At 47.5% G+C, this 18,008-nt stretch overlaps 1 protein-coding gene across 2 annotated transcripts in view; it reads left to right on the forward strand.

The window, feature by feature from the left end:
- Positions 1 to 2,045: 2,045 nt before the first annotated feature.
- LOC122383591 (nephrin-like) overlaps positions 2,046 to 18,008 on the forward strand; it is a 94,596-nt gene continuing 78,633 nt past the window's right edge. The window contains exons 1-2 of one of the 2 annotated variants that reach the window (XM_043370180.1): positions 2,046 to 2,499; positions 15,897 to 16,026. In XM_043370180.1, coding sequence (XP_043226115.1) covers positions 2,157 to 2,499; positions 15,897 to 16,026 — 473 coding nt within the window. In that variant the 5' untranslated portion in view covers positions 2,046 to 2,156. The remainder of the gene's footprint in view (positions 2,500 to 15,896; positions 16,027 to 18,008) is intronic. The other variant, XM_043370178.1, reaches the window with a different exon arrangement.

The following is an 18,008-nucleotide window of genomic DNA, read 5'->3' on the forward strand; positions in this document are numbered from 1 at the left end:
ATGGAGCGTATCAGCATGGAGCCAGCCTGCTCGCCAATATAAGGGGAAAATCGCTGCCACGAAAGCTACGAAAAAAAAAACATTTTGTAGTCTGCTGGAAGGAAGTCAGTCAATTTCCTGCACCAAGTCTAAAAGACACATGTTATTTTTAATTCGATGAAAGAAAAAATGGGTAAAACAGTATTTGAAATAGTCGAAAATTAAATCCATTTGAAACTTGTTTGTTACTTTTACCCAGTTTCATGGCGATGCAAAAAACTTAAACTTCTTCCACGAGTGTTTGTCACTTAAGTAGTACTTCTTTGAGCTCCAATAAATGAACCCCTTCCCGATCCCGGGTGGCCCCTGCAGAATACAGCGGCAGTGGATCACTGCCCAGTGTCGCCCGCCTTGGTATCCCATACAGCGTTCCTCCGCGACCCGGTCGTGACGGAGAGCCGACTGGGTCGTGACCGGCCGAGTCGGGGCCGCGTGATTCACGGCCGACCATTGGACGTGTCAGTGGTATCCCGTGATATCTAGGCACAGTGGAGATTCTGCTTATTCGTCAGCCTGTCAAACCCTTGACAAAGGATGGGACGAGGAGTTCACTGGCCTAGTCTCGACAAGAGAATCAGTGGTCAGCTGGCAATGCGAGGGCAGTGACGTATCCGGTCTGGGTTTCCCAGAACGATTGATTTTCGCTTCACTGTGGGTCCCAATCGAGAAATTATAATCTTAGTGCATAGTCTTGGAATAAGACTTTGACAGTTTCCGCTGAACCATTATTTAGAGATCATCACAATTTGAAGCACAGTTGTGAAGTCACTTTAGAATATGAACGATTCTAATTTTATGACCCTGATTCTGGTTGAGAATGCTTGCTTCGGGTTTCGCTCCGCGTGACTGATTATCTATTGACTCCAGCTCCATTATTTAAGAGTCTTTAATGTAAACACTGACACAATTTTTGTGCCATCCGTGATTCCACCTTACAGACAGCAACCACCGTGCCCTTGTGTCACTGCCTGTTCTGCTAAATCACTGCACCGCGTATCGTGTTTTCCAGTACGACTGTCCATCAGACAATCTGGGGCGTATCGAATGCAGATGCCACACTTATGCTGAGCGCTTACGGCCTATTACCGTCAACAGCAACCATCGCAGATTTCCCAATCGTCGTGTATCCGCTCTACTCCCATACAACATACCAGCCGTTACCGACCGCGGCCGGATCGACGCCCAGCCCGTCTGTGTCAGGCGTCTGTCTCGATCGTCGGGAGTCGCTGCCGACGCCGCGAGTCCAGCCGTCGTTAGCGACAGCACGACGTCGTTAGCGACGCTGATCGCGGCGCGAACGATACCGTCGCCGTTGCTGATCGGCCGTAGCTTGTGTTTGCAGGCTGGAGCCGCCCGGACATGGACTGGTGACGATGGAAACTCGCGATCGGGGAGAGCTGGCCAGGACCTGTCACTCAGCTACGAACTGGATGGGGGCAGTAAGTTCCGGATACAGCAGCTACGCCTACGGTGGAAATGTTTTAGAAAAAAGAAATGCAAAAAATAAAGTTTTATGCCGGTGTGTTGGACACTGGTTGGTATTTTGCAATGTGATGATGCAGCAAAGTCGATGTTTATCTATTAAAGTTCATCCATGCCTGAACCCAACTCGACAGCAGTCTCAATCCTGCAACCTGTTTTCATGCTAAATTCCGAACAGGATGTTTATCTAATGGATGTGGTTTCTGTCTACTCGGCTTTGATATTTCAAAAGACTTCATATCACAATATCAGTTCTTGTCCCAAAACAAGAGAACATCGCATTACCACGCCTCTTAGCCCCAGTGTCACCTCTCTCGCTCAGTCTCATTAGCACATCATTACCCAGCAACTGCCGCCCATTTCACTATACTGTCAAACCACCACAACGCTGCACCGTTCCCGTCCTGACCCCGCCCTCTGCCGGTCGACCGACCCGACCTCGAGCTGGCGGTCGGCGGCGGTCGGCGCAGGAGGCGTGCATGCATGTTGCGCCGGCGGCGGTCGCTCCCATTGATTGTCGGCCCAGTCGGCGCCGCGGCGGTGAGCGGGCTGGCCGCACGGTGGACGCTCGCCGCGCCCCGGGGCTGTCGGGATCGGATGACGGCGGGGGACAGTGAGCGGGTGTGGTGATCGAGATGACGCCCGTGTGGGCTGCCTGCGTGGTGGTGGTTTGTGGGGTAGTGACGGGCCTCCGACAGGACGGTGCTGGTGCTGTGACCCCTACAGGACTTATGACCGGCAGTACCGTGTCAGAACCTGTCAAAGGCAGCTCTGCCGTGGCAGAAGCGGTGACAGTGACGGGACCAAGTAACGTGACCCTAGGTGCCGCGGGTCACGAGGAACCCAAAGCTCAGAGAGCGGTGTCAGGGACCGACAGTGCCGGCGCTACTCAGGACAGTGAGGAGGACGGAGCGAGGGACCGGCGGGCACTGAGGAGGATGTCGCCCAGCGTCACCGTCCGACCCCTGATCCCGCCAGGTGAGTTCATCCTCCTCACACACTGCACAGGAAATGCAACAGACGTGTGTAATTTAAATCTGATGACAGACTTATCAAATAAAGCGCTGGCATAACTGAATGTGTTGATCAATCTAGCAGCAGATTGATATTTGCAAATCTGCTGCTGGTAGACAAACCCTGTCTGTTTCCAGATATGCTGCCACTGACATAAAATAAAAGCTAGCCTACCCTAAACCAATACTTGATTCTAGCTCCTCCAGCCCAAATTTAGTTCAAATGTTGACAAAATATGCAAAACAACATTGGATTTTAACTGACACCCCACGGCAAGGACCAAAACCCCGACTTGTCTTTATTTTGTAATTTTTTAGCCCAATATGGGCTGAAAATGTTCAAAATGAGGCTGCGACTTCATGCGGTTCTACCTCTCATGCCAGTAGCAGCATATTCGGGAAACGACGAATGTCTTCCACCAGAGCAGATTCGCGAATATCAATCTGCTGCTAGATTGGCCAACGTGAACTGAATGCCGTTTCGGGTTTGTCACGAAGTCGACTGCAACGAAAGCCGTGCGGCCTAACCGGATCTCATGCTGCCGTGTATGCTTTTGAAGCTGGAAGCACGAGCCATAACGAGTGTGCATCGCCGGGCAATGACATATACCGAAGCACCAGGATATGAGGAAAATTAGCTGTTTTCAAGACAGGTTATCTGGCAAGTGCACCAAAATTGACCAAATCTAACTAAATCTTATTAAAGAATAATTTATTTAAAAAAACATTGAAAATATATCTAATACCTACTTTGATAAATCAGGTACCTATAAAAGCGACTAATGTAACCTAAAATGAAGACTAGGTTAAAACTAATTATAAAACTAATCTGACAAAATCGCGCCAAATGTGAGTTGCGACCAAATGTGTGTAAGATAAATGTCGAGAATTGCAAAATAAACGTCATGAAATGCAAGATGAACGTCGTGAAATCTAGCAATCCATGCGGTTGGGGTGGGGATGGAGGGTCAGGCGACATTCTGTTGCTGCTTTCAGTTCGTGGTGAAGTGTCAGAAAAATAAGTTTTTAGCCTATTTAACCCTCGCCCGTATAGGGGGGGGGGGGGTCGAACGGACCCCCATGGTTTTTCGCGAATAACTCGCGTAAAAAGCGGGCGATCGCGACGAAACTTTCAGTACCCTAGCGTTAATCAATTTCACACCTACCCTGAAAATTTTATGACCCTGACCCAAATGACCTTTGACCTGTGACCTACTTTTCGAGACCATGTTTGGCTGGAATCGCGATTCGGCGTATGTCGGCTCGCATTAGCCGCGCGTTTGCAGTCTTTTCGTGGTTTCAAGCGTTCAAACATGTGATATGATGTTGCCCCCATGCATTAGGGTGGGTGTCAAGGTCACCTGAAGGTCAGGTCAGGTCATTGACCTTTGATGACCTCGGTTCACTTTTTCGAGTTTTACATGTTTCTAGGCCAGTTGTTGGAGCTGAATTCGAATTTAGCAACCATATGAACATTTACGAAGTAGTTTTGGTGCCTTCGTAACATGTTACGAAGCTGTCAGAGGCGGTTGCCACCTACCACGAATACCCTTACTGGTTGACCTGACTTGACCTGACCCGACCTGGCCTAAATACATGAAGACATCATCTGTGATCAAAACTAAAATGATATTCGTGATCAGCACCCCGAAAAATCCCATAGCAGCCACACTTTACGACGTTCTAACAGGTCCCGATTTTCCCGCCTTTGGGGTCATTGACCTGACCTGCAAGGTCAACCAATGACCTAGGACCTTAAAATTGGGTATCATCGGCTTCCTCTCGTCACGGGCAACACGCTCGTTTTTTCCGCGGAGCTCTAGCTTGATCAGGGGCGAAACGGCAAGGGGGGGGTCCAACGGACCCCCCCTTATACGTTCGCGGCTGGAAAAACACCAATACGGGCGAGGGTCAATATTGCTCAACATTTTTCCCCTTTAGATAATTACTTATTGAACCAAATGTTAAGAAACAACTTGCCGTTTTTTAAGTCACCATCCCTCGTTTATACAGTAAATTGAACTTCGGTGAATATAACAAATAAAAGTGGAATACAATTTATTTTAGCGCAAATTTTACCAATGAGTGTCTTATCACAGATAATGTTTACTTTTATTCGTCATTCGACGTGTAGGTACTAGGTACCGATTCAGTGGCGTTTTGAACTTGACTGTACATTGCATTGTTGCTATCTAAACATACCTACATATTTTGTCTTTGTAAGACTAATATGCAGTTTCAAATCACAATAGTTCACAAAAGACTAAATATTTAGGTGCGGTGGTTCGTGGTTGCTGCACAAAAGCAGGCTCAGAGGCTAAATATTCATAAACGAATATGGAAATATCCGCAGACGCTGATAACAGCGTCTGAGCAGCTGTTGACAAGCACTCATTTAGCAAAAGCTGATGGTGCAAAGTTTTTCGGGTGAAGTTGTCCTCTGGCAGCGGGGCTGACCCGGTGGTGATGCCACTTGGTGGCGACTCAGGCCTGACAGCTCGATTCCGTACAGTCTCATCCAATTACCACAGTGGAAATTGCATCCACTTATTCCATCCGACACTGGCCTGACGGTTCTCGATATGATCGGTCATCCGTGGCACCCACGCCGCAGTGGACCAGACTTTATTGAATGTTTCCTCTCGTGTGAGCAAAATCCATATCCCGGGCCGACGAGAGCTGGTTTCAAAATGGATTGATTTGGTTATAAGCCTTATTTATAAAAGTACCCACATGGTAACAGTCGTAGGCAAAGGTCTGTTAGTATCCACGAATTATTTTGCACCGTCCTTTACGCCTGTGCCAGTGCTCGTTGGCCGTTGCCTACTACCGTGCAACGTGATCTCCAACAAACCTCGGAGCGTAGCTTGGCGTTCCGACCGACTCTGAGCGCTTTATGTAAGCACGGCCCACGACACCGGGCAGCGCCCGTCGGCACATGACCTTTGATTGCCGCCGGGCGGCTCGACAGGGCCTAAGCTCAGTGGAGAACACGGCACCCGGCTGGAGCGCGGCCGTCACGTGACCTTTGATTGCAGCCGGTCGTCTGCTGGAGCCCGGTCGCGGGGTCCGCCAACAACCGCCATTTCGACGAACGGGGCGACGTGTCCTCCATTTTTAATTATTGGAAATTGTTGGTGGACTGTGGTTCGCATACGCGGATATAGACAGTTTCCCTTAGATATACACTAGGATGATAGGTAAGACTTATGAAGTAGATTTGCGCTTTCGGCTTATGTTACCTATTGATCGCAAGTGGCAGCTGTTTTCCGGTGACTTCTCAGCATGCGTGTGCTTTCCTATGCTCACAAGCGTAAGAATGCAGATTTAGACAAAATCCGTATACTTTTCATAATTATATTAATATGAGTAGGCATGCAATCAGCACCGCACACATGAATAAATGCTTCTGTATTTACAGCAAATGAATATCCACACATAAAAACTGAAACATCCACATTGCTGGAGGACTGGTTTCAAGCATATGACTTTCTTAGTGCCTTTGTTTCGAAAAACAGGGAAAAGCCTCTACGTTGGCATTGTATCCTGCTTTTAGTCTTTCATTGTGAATATTCATGCACTTTCAATGTAAACACGTTATTGAAGATTATTGAAACGAATATTAATCAAACACGTTAAAAATTACACAATACAAACACAAATACGCTACATAATTTTGCTAACGTTTAGTTTCAATATTTTCTCTCAACACATCATGGCATGAGTACGAGAGGGTCGCATTCCAAAATCACTTTACCTAAATGATTCTTGAATTGTGAGTTGTTATCATAAATGTTTACAAAAATGACAATTAAGGGCAGTAATTAGCTTGAAATGAATACTCATATTTGTTTTTCGGATGCTTCTTCAATACGAAGCAAAGGACGAGCTCGAACGAGTAAATTGTAGGACAACCAGTATCTGCGATAATTTAGTACCAAGAGAAGCATGTAATAGGTCAACTGAAGCATGCTTCTCATTACATAACTATGTAGGTTCATGATAAACTTCGCCAATGCCCTAATTATGTTAATATTATTGTGGTATTAATTGCAAATATTTATATAGTTTATTCACCTCCGGGTCAGTTGGCAGCTTTTATTTCGAGTAACGACCATTACGGATTCGGAGTGAACACGCTTAACTCTTTATTTATTTTTTAACTCTTTACTTTGTTGCTAGTGGGTTATAACTTCAAGGATAGTCAATGATAATCTCCAGATTATATACGTTTCTTACCTAATTGAATTATCATAGCTTTTAGTGATATGAAATTAGCTCAGGGATAGCGTGGGCTAAGGTATGGAGTATGAGTAGGCTAATTTCATACACCTTTCGTCCGTTGAAGTCTTTTTGCATCAATTTTCGGACAAACAAACATTACATGTATTGAAATACCTACGTACACATCGATATACCATCTACCTGTTAGATCAACAGGTAGCAACTCAAACGACGCACTATTCCACTCATCAATTCGCTACAAAGTGTATTATTTTCTAGCTAAGCGATGCCCCATTAATATCACAAGAAAACGGCGAGCGGCAGTCGGCACATCGCTAACTGACTAACGGCTCACATTTAGTACCGTAGCAGGTCCTCCAGCTGCATTGTGGCCGTCGCTGTGCAGGGTTGTTTGCCGGTGCAGGACGGCGGCTCGATTGATCCGCTGTTTGCCGGTGTGTGACGCCCCTTCCGTCGCCGCCAGCCAGCTCCGACTAATGCCACACTAACTGCCGGCATATGTCATTGCAGGGTGATGCATGCCTGCAACCGCCGCCAGCGCTCTCTCGCTGCCATTAGACTGGCGGAGGCACCCCATCCATCTCCCGGCCTAGCTGATTGCCCGATATATCCGGCCGCTTCCGAAATTCGGACAATTAACTTTTGTCCTCCATCATGCGAAGCTCGTCCGGGTGGGTCGCCGCTGAGTGAGCTCAGTGATCGGCCGGCTCTGCCGAGCTGCCTGCGTGCCTCCGACCATCCTACTCCCCGCAGATCCAACTTTAATGACCGCGGTGGTAAGCCGCCGGCCTGCGGTAGCCGTTTTTGCCGCTGGCCTCTCGGCGAGCCCTCCAATCCCCGGAGAGCCCCGTCCGCGGTGCAGCGTCGACCGGCCGCCGCCGCCGGCAGGTAGTTGGTGCTCCTCCATTACGGAGAGCGCGCTGTCCGCTGTCGGCCCACAATGGACGCGGGTGGAACCGTGCTGTGTTTGTTTGCTGCGCGGCTGGCACTGGTCAGTTCCCGCAGGGTTTGGGAACTCCCCTACCCCCCGCTCCGCTGGGTCCTGTCGGGTGGGTCTGCGGGCCGCGCGGCGCCGCCACGGGGCATTTGCCACTGATCGCGGAGCTCTGTGCTGAGCCGACCTAGCCACCGGGCTCCTGCGGGACGGCAGTGGGATCGCCGGCTCACCCACTGCTGACCGCCAGACGCGGCAATCGAGCGGAAGACACGGCACAGAGAGGATCACGGGCACTCGGCTTCCAGCCGCCACAGCCGCAAGCATTTCGCAGAAGGGAGAGCAATATCAAACGAACAAAGTGTAGCACCTAAATTGAGGTTTCAAAAAGTGTGAGCAGGATGAGCAAAACATATAAATGTTATCGGTCGCGTTTTTACTGACAAAGTGCAAACCCATTTCCAATTTCATATTCTGTCCGTTTTCGTGGAATGGCCTTCAGCAACAAAGTTGCAAGGGATATTTACTAAAAGTTTTTAAATCATCTCTCCTGATGACCTTAAAAGACAGCAAATCTTTCCAGATTGACCACAAATCGGTTCCGATCCTTCACACAAAAACCTCTCATCATTCTCCTTTGTGGCGACCTTGAAGATCCTTCGATCCCTCCACCACAGCAACTTGTCAAACTTCTACGCCTTCTTCTAAGCTGACAAGTCATAGTCATCACTAAGGGTAACCGTCGGGTGTCGACGTTCGTTTTAGGTTCACTGTATTTTTTTTTTCATGCCATGCATTCGTAAACAAACATGTACCTAACTTATGCCTTGTGACGCATCTTCGTAAAATGTGAAAAGGCTAGCGGCCTCACCGCCGTATTTAGTGGGCTGTTTAACCGGGTCACAGCTGTATCTGGCGGGCCGTTTAGCTGGTTCACAGTTGTGGTCAGGGGTATGGTTAGCGGATTCACAGTCCAGGGGTATGGTTAGGGGGGTCACTGAGAGGTGTCTAGCGGGCTGCTTAGCGGTCTCACCGCGCTGTGTTTAGCGGGCTGGCGGCGGGGTGCGTGCAGGGGCGTCGGTTAGTCGCTCGGCGCCGCTGACCCACGTCCGGACAGGTCGCGTGTCGGCTAATGGTTATTCACCCCCACCCGGCCCGGCCCACCGGCCCGCCGGCCCCGCCCAGTGGACCCGCCCGGTGTCTGGGGACCTCGCCGGCCCCAGTATCAGCTGGCACGCTGACAGCAATACCCAGATGGCCAGTTACGGGCTGCAGACATACCACAAAATAAGGGAAAATGCACAGTGACTTTACAATCATGAAAGTCACTGATTATGGTTACTTGAGTGCACTGGACGTTTTTTTTTTCTCACTGAAGACTGCGGCATATGCAATATGAATTCATATTGATTGTTCTTGTATGCAGCTTCCAGAAAAGATAACATTTTCTTAGAAGAATATCTAACAAATTGGAGCAGGTAAAGACAGAAACATTAAACAGAGGAGTGTAGTTGTCCGCATCACGTCCGTGCCAACAAGGATGTAGCGCTGAAATAAAGCTAACATGCTCTCCGATTATCCAATGGTGATGGACTGGTGCTACCAAAACTTCACACAGACTAGCGTCAACAACGTTAACCCTCGCACGACCAGGCCATTTCTCATAACACGAACGACCAGGGGGGGGGGGGTTGTTACGACCCCCCCCCCTGGCGTTTCGAAACGGAAGGTCGTAGAGCTTAGCGGAAAAAACCAACGGATTGCTCTCAACGAGATCTCGCGATTGGTGGTATATTTTTTGGTCCTAGGTCAACATTTGACCTACTTTTGACCGGTCAAAGGTCAAATTTTCGGAAAAATATACTTTTTTCAGCTTTCGGCGGCGATTGCGGCAAAACGGTGGGAGATATCGACTTGAAACCTTCACTATCGTGTTCCTTGATCAATTCTCTATCGTTTGGTATGTATTTCGTTTCCCTAGCTCTAAAAATGGCGCGTTGGGAGCGCCGGAAGTCGGCAAGGTCACAGTCGGCGGCAGAAATTCGAAAAATCAAAATTTAAATTTTTGAAATCTGATTGTATTTTTGGATTTGGGAGGTCCATTTGCTCCCTATAGAAGCTAATATTGCTGCATATTCCCATTGAGCTGACAAGAATTAGCAAAATAGTGGTTCGGGCGCTTTTCAAAAATAGTACCGGACGCTGTTCCTCTTGTGACGTCATAGCTCCGTGACCTGACCTGACCCGGTCAAGTTTCTTATACCATATGATAGCCAATACTTGCCCCAACATGCATGGGAAGTTTCATCACGATCCATCAACCGATGTCCGTACCACCGGCAGGAAACCTCGGGCGTTGGCACTCAGTTTGTGAAAATCCGGCCGGAGGCTGTACCTCTTATGACGTCATAACTCCGTGACCTGACATGACCCGATCAATTTTTTTTCCGGCAAAAGATGCGCAAATGTTGCCCCAGAGGGTATTGAAAATTTCAGCCCGCTACGACAAGCCGTTTAGCGTGCACTTCGAAAAAACCTCAGGGGGGGGGGGGTTGATACAACCCCCCCCTAGGCGTTCTAGGGTTAATGTTTCACCGCTAGTTACATGCTTCATCGAACAATCCATTATTGGCAAATAAGCTAAACAGCAGACACAGCAACGTCGGATCTGACTTCTGGCGTAATTCGAGCCTCAGTATTATGCACAGGCGGTTGGACACTGATAAAAGCTGCATAAAGGTGGATCGCAAAGCTAAATGAGAAGCATACAAAACTACCCTGAGGATGAATCCTTCCATTTAGACCTGTGCTCCGTGTAGTCATCTAGCCAACGGGTCCCTGTGGGAATGTCGCAGTCAAATAAAACCCTTTGTCTTCAGCTAACCGTGCACCTTTGCCTCTCCACCGCGCCGGTCGAAATGCTGCAACTTACAACGTTCAGTCTCCACGAGCAAACAAAATACTTGACATCTGCATCAAGCGCTGCAGCCACCGCCCGCAGGAGTTATTCTGTGGTCGGCTGCTTTGTCAGCTCATATTTTGTGCGGATCTAAAAGCGAGGAAGCTGCCTCAATATGGAGATATCAGGTTCGGGCAAGCTGATACATGGCGTATTGATGCGTATACTGTATAGACTGGTGAATCATGAGTCGAAGACAAAAAGACTGGAAAAGGTAGATGGAAAGGTAAACACGAGTAGATAATTAAATATTAACTGACGTACAAGATGTTTGTTACTCCCATCACCAATATACTATCATTTAGTTACTTAGGGATTGTTTCCGCCGTCCCAGCATGTGGCCTGTCAATATTCTCACCGAAGGTCACGGGTAAGTACCAATATACAAGTATTCACGTACCGAAACATGATCGGCAGAGTCACGTGACTCTTTCCCGAGTGTCATCACGTGTCTCTGCCGTGAGTCACGTGTCTGACTGCGGTGTGGGACGCTCTCAGATAGCCTGACCGACAGTTCCGTCGTACCGGCGGCCATCAGCGCTGCCCCTGAAGCCGATTCTGAGTGCCCACACAGCCAGCGCGCTGAAAATGTGGGCTATTTGTGTGTGAGGGCTGACATTTGAGGGCCGCTCCACTCTCCAGTGCATTACGGTGGAATATGTGGGACGCGATGGGGCTGCACATCGGGCTGGCTGTGAACTGATACGGCAGTGAGACGGCCGGCTGACCGGACAGAGCATTGGCGTGGGTGGACTCAGCGACAGCGACACAGTTGGGTGGTACTTCCGGCGTCCAGGGCCTCGTTTCATAAAGCGAGTCCGTAACTTACGCCGGTTTTTGGGCTTGTATTGAAAGTGCATGTGAAGCGATAAATTTATTTCCCCTTCTCCCTTCTGTTCTTGCTTGCAAGATAAATAAATTCAACGATTCAAGCTGTCGCCATCGCTTCACATGCACTTGCAATATAAGACAAAAACCGGCGCAAGTTACGGACTCGCTTTATGAAACGAGGCCCAGGTCCAGGCCACACCTGCAAGTTTACTCCCAGATAGCAATGGCACATCATACGATTTTTTTGTGTATGACAGCTTGCCCTCATCAATGTGCTTCCCAGAAGGACAGGCGACAGCCCGCCTTTCCATGAGAACTTGGGTTGTAGCAATTGACGAGACAAAGCTTCATATAAAAGTGAAAGTGTCGCAAGAGCATATCTCATAATTTGCTTTCCTTAGCTCAACTAGTTTGCGGACGAAAACATTGCTCGCAGGAATGTTGGACAGTGAAGTTCCTGTTGACATCGAACTTTTAACATTTCTGAATTATTAACCGGGCAGCCTAGTTGACCTGTCCGTCACCGGGGCACAGTGGAGCTGTCGCCCGGCCGCGCCGTCCGTCAAAGGTCGGCTGCCCGCGCCGGCGGCGGTTGGCCGTGTCGCGCTCTCGGTCCCCATGACTGTCACCGGTGGCGCTCCGGAGTCGCTCTTTATGACGCGGCCGGCCGTATTTTGGGCGGCCGGCGCGGCCCCCGGACAAATGGCGCAGGGGCGGCGGGTGGCGCGCGCCGGCCGACGGTCATTGGGCCGCGGTAAAACACGCCGCCCGTAATGGCGCCCGGCATCAGACACTTTATGAGATGTTTGGTGTGCTTTCGCTGTGTCTCTGACCTACTTCGTTAGAATTATGAGCGTTGATGGGCTTCTTTACTGCAAGCGTAACGTAAAAAAAGATGACGTTTAACTTTGTATCGCTTCACGGGACAGTTAGCGACACGTTCAATACATGTAGGCAAAAGTGACCTGCGTAGTTCATGGTGAGTAGATGTGCGTAGTAACGTAGAAGTTATTGACACAATTTTTCATAATAGAACACGACGTCTAGAACGATATCCACACGTTTTAAACCTGCACTTCGCGATTAAACGAAGCACCTCCGCCATTTCATTTGACATGCACCGATTTATATGATTTAGCACAACCTGAATCAATCAACCTTCTTCTTTCTTATTAAAGCACTCTTATTAACAAATACCGCATGCGGCAATAACATGTGATTGTTATCACCTCAGTGTCTGATAAGTGTGACACACTGTGCTGTGACATTTTCGTTTTCTGATGGTAACATATAATTATCGTAATAGTTGTTGTATTTCATAAACGAGGGAAACAAACGCAGTCCTTCTTTGCTTTCCTTATTTCGTCTTTTCGATGTGGTGAATATGTAGTAAAGGCTTCAATTAAATTGAATTAACCGTTGTTACTGTAACTGTTACGTATCATTTCTTATACAGAAAATTATTTATATTATCCAAGTCCCACAAACGTATACCATCATTGCCATTATAAAATGTCCATCTTCTGATGAAAACTACTTTTCGTTTTTTATTCATTTTAAAAATATAAACTGTTTTTGAATATCTGACAAAGCTTCTTACAGCAAAACTTTTTTTGTAATTGTAAGCACATATTTTTCAAAATTTTCAAAATTTAGAAAATTCGAGATAACAGTTTGATAGCTACGTGCATTTGTAGTCTACCCATGCAAAGGAATTGGATCTAGCTTAAAAACTGAGCTCTTGAAAAGCGTTTGCCGTGATCCAATACTTTGCATCAAAATCGGCCGACATGACGTCACTTTGACGTCATTTCCGGCCAAACTGTGGTAGGTAGCCAGAAAGATGAAATTTTAACACAAGGTGTCAAATTGATGTCCCTAAGGGTACCGCAAGTTTCGTGTTGATCCGTCAAATAGTTTAGAAGATATTGCAGAAAAACCGGAGGAGGGCTCTTTAGAGCCCCTTCCCCCAGTCATGCGCGGGTTAACTTTCTTAAGTATACATACATACATATGTAGATAACTGCTGCTTTGCCATGTTTATGTTTGATAAAATATGCCCGAGGACTGCCCATACCCGCAGCTCTGGGTATCAGATGGGGTATTCGCTCAGGTTGAACGCCATACCTTTTTCTAATGGGGCATAGCTAGGCATCTTCGCCTGTCTCGACACCCGATCGAAACTGGTGCCGGTTCCTGATAGGTCACTCATCTGCTGTAAGAACGTCAACAAAAGCCAAATGACATTTCCAAGGGACACATTCATCCAACTGCTATAAAACTGTTTGAGCCAGTTAATGGAAAGAATGCTTTATGCTCGCTGCTTGATAAACTTTGAATAGTGTTTTGAGAACGCCTTATAACCTATGGATTGTTTCTTAGAAGACATCCCCGGAACCGCTGTGAGGTAACTTAATAAAAGTCGACTTTCTGCCTGTTCACTCACCAAAACGGTGATTGTATTGTTCCAATGGCTAGCCCACGTCAACTATGCAGCTAAAAACACACTCTATAACTTCCGCTGTGTAAATGTGGACAGGCTGTGCTTGCTGACCGCCTTCTGAGTCGGCGCGGGTCGCTGCGCGCTGGGCGTCGCCTAGCAACTGTGGGACAGCCGAACTGCCGGAAAAAGTCCTCTAGTTGACCTAGGCCGGCCGTTCTCCCCCGGACAAAGGACAGAAAGACAGACAGAAAGAGAGGGGTCTTAATTAACCTGGCCACGACATTTCCACGGCCGATAGCCACATGCTCTTAAGGTTTTGCTGCTGCTGAATAATAGAAACCCGCAGCGGAATGTTTATTTTAAAGAGACCCTCCCACCTTCAAAAAAAGTTTATGAATTGGCATGAAAGTGATGTCGCTCGGTTCAGAAAGAGCGAAAACGAATATCTACCAAATTTCACCGAAAAATATTCACCGGTTTTCAAGATATTAGGCTTATACTTTTGTTTACTTTTTGGGATCTCCGCTGTTCCTAGCGACTTTATTTGGAAGCAATAGTTTGGCACCTGAAAGTGCGGCACTTGTTGCGCGCAAAGCAGCATATACCACCGCGTGCTACAAAACGTTTAAGTCAAACATTTAAAAATCGTTAGATATCTGCGCTGACGTCACACATTCAGAGGGGTATTCCTATGCATTAGCCCCTCTGAATCAAAATGCTGCAATTTTGAAATTCAATATTTCCATGTTGGCATGGCATTTCTTGATGTTGTGAGTGCCGAAACCGGTAATTGTGAGCCAGGGACCCCATTTTGGCTATCTCAACTCAAATCTAATGTTAAGGTGGGAGGGTCCCTTTAACAATGTGAAACGCACCATACCAATGTTTGTGCAAACGTCGTTTGTATGTTTGTTTGTAAAGAAGAAAACAATCAGTGTTCCCTGCTGTTTCCTGGCTTTTCAAGTACTGAGGCTATGCACCGCCTTTACTTTCTCTCGCCAGTCAGCTGAATAAAAGACATTCAGCCGCCAACACAGTCGCGAAACAGAGACTTTGCCATTACAATGCGAGCTTTGATGTGATCTCAATGCCTTTGGTGCTATTTTCAGAGATAGGCAGCAGACAAAACATGCTCAAATATTTGTTCGACTTCCCTCTATCACATAATATGTTTGCGTCGAGAGCATCGTCTTTCTGCTGCAAACTTAGATCTGCAATAAAGGTCTGGTTAGATCCGGGTCGTTCAAAAGAACACAAAATTGAATAACGACATTTCAATCCAACTTGTGTACGGGATATTTGTATCCTTGTCGAAAAACATCAGGGCACCATGTCATTTGAAGTGCTATTGGGACTGACTGGCCGGGAGCCAGAACCAGCAGCGTCGCTCCGACCAATTAGTTTAGTGACATCTCGCCGAAATGTCATGATGACCTCTGTCTGTGTTTAGCCCTCATGTGTGTGTGTGTTTGTCCTTGCTGACCGCAGTTCATCCATATGACGCGCCAGAGCTTCGAAGGTGCCCGTTCGTCCCTCCAGGCCACATTGCACTAATTCGGGACTATTTCTCTTGTAGTGCTCGTGCGTCCCTTCTGAGTTTTGGTTTAAGTTTACTACCTTGAGACTGAGCCGTTTTCACGACGGGCTATCCGGCGAGTGCACCTAATTTGACCAAATCTACACCTAATCTCTTTTACAGCAAATATCTTTATTTTACGAATTTATTTCAGTGTTTTATCGATGATACTCTCTGATAATATGACAAAGCAGGCGTATAAGTAATTAGTGCAACCCTGGCTGATAGCTACTAAGAGACACACTGAACCTAATTTGACCATATCTGCACCTAATCTGCACCAGATGTGCACCAAGTGTGTACCAGATGGCCGTCGTGAAAACGTCTGTCTATTTTCTCCTAACTGCACTAATGTGTCACCGTTTCTGTTTCAGTGCCCTTGTCGACGGTGGTGGGTCTGGCTGGGGGCGAGGTCGCCCTGCCCTGCGACATGTCCCATTCTCCCGGAGATACTGTGCTCATCGTGCTATGGTACCGCAACGGATCCGACGCGCCCGTCTACAGGTAAGGCCCAAAGAGGCACCCGTCTATATGTATGTAGATCATATGCAAAGGTTTTAAGCAACGTGCGAAGACCCGCTCGCCTACAAGTGGCACGTAAATACTCTAAAGGTAACATGCGAAGACGGCATGCAACGCACGGCATCCCGACTCGGCGGTGGAGGCCATGTTAGTTTCATCCGCTGCCGCTAGATGACACTAGTGGTCGCCGCCTGAATCTGCACTGTGCCGCATGGCCCGGGCAGCGGCGCGGCGCACAGTGGGATGTGTGGGGAGCAGTTATTGGAATAGGGCGGTAGTGGAAACAGGCCTAACGTCAGCGTTGTAACGCTGCTAATACTCAGTCAGTTCATAATGGTTTGAATTGAATGTACATTTCACTATATTCGTAATGAATATATGAGAATGTTTTACCTAGATATCAATACACGTTCATCATTTTGCTTTCCTGACAAGCTCGACTTTCGTGATGTGTATAATGGTTGATGCAATGTCTCTAACAGCTGCTCGAAGCATGCTGACGCTGTTTAACCCTCGCCCGCACATGGGGGGGGGGGTTGCCACCCCTCCCCCCAGGTAGTCTTTCTGCTCTGCACTCAACATTTTTAGAGCTAGAAGACTGATTTTTCGTATAGCTGCTCCTCTATCCTTTCTTGATGTCCACCGAAAATTTCAAGTTTCTGTGATTTTTGGTTTCGAAGATATGACCTTGTTTTTCAGGTCATGTCATGACCCAAATGGCCAATTCTCAACATCTTGCGTTTGCCATGGGCCTTATGAGCTTTTGACACCCTGATTTCGGCCTTTTTTGCCAGTCTTACCTCCTACCTATCATGGAACATGTTGTTCGACGATGTACAGGGGTCAAGGTCAGGGTCAAGGTCAACCTAGGTCACCTAAGATAATTGCGTTTTAGGCAAGCTGAGTTTACTTTTTTGAAGTTTTTTGACTGCATTTTTGGTAAAAGCTTCTCAGATCATGATTTCATGTAATATGGATCCAAAAACAATCGGTGCACACATCAGTATACACACAGACACACACAGACATACAAACACATATAATTGACCTTGACCTAACTTGACCTGAAATGACCTCAGCAGCAAAATTCTGGTCGGGTAGTGTGACAAAGAGGTTCTAGCTGGCTTGGCACCAGAAAACAGCATCGTCATCGGTATTTGATAAGCAGCACACTTGATATCCAACGGTGACCCAAAACAGCAATATTTTTTAGTTTGACCTGACCTGGAAGGTCAATGACTGACCTGAGAAGGTAAAACTGGGTATCATTGGATTCGTCTCTTCCCAAAGAATCTTTTTGGTCTTTACTGCTAAGCTCTATCTCCAACAGGAACGAAATGGCGCGGGGGGGGGGGGTGGCAACCACCCCCCATGTGCGTTCTAGGATGGGAAAATGGCATGTGCGGGCGAGGGTTAATGTTCTATTTGACTTGAGAATCACATTGGACGGTAATTACATGCATATTTCGCAGTCTAGTCTGACTGTTACTAACAAAGCCTGACATATGCGGCTGAGATGCTTTTATCCAATTTACAGTGCCATCATCAATACTAAGAAATTGGAGCTCATCAATTTCCATTAGGAGCTTCCAACTCATCGATTGTTCCATTAGTGACTAGCCAGTGCCTCATTGGGACTATCGTCCGTTCATTAGCTGAAATTCATGAATATTTTGCCGAGAACGTTGGCTTTAAATTTATCTCCGTTGCGCGATATGTCCGGTAATGTTGTACAATCCCTGCAGCCAGCTGTGTTTCCGGCGCTCGACTGATATATGCGCGACTGCATGGTGTTCGTTATGTCGTCTCTCCATTAAGCCCGGCTTTTGGCGCATACATTATGCACACTCGAAACAGTGCCTCATATCTGAACGTGCATCACTTGAAATCAAATAGTGGACTTACCGGAATGAACGTCTGTCAAGACAGCCTCAGATTCAGATTCACTTTCAGAATCACATTCG

Source organism: Amphibalanus amphitrite, unplaced genomic scaffold (assembly GCF_019059575.1).
Source record: "Amphibalanus amphitrite isolate SeventyFive unplaced genomic scaffold, NRLGWU_Aamphi_draft 000168F_arrow, whole genome shotgun sequence".
NCBI lineage: Eukaryota > Metazoa > Arthropoda > Thecostraca > Balanomorpha > Balanidae > Amphibalanus > Amphibalanus amphitrite.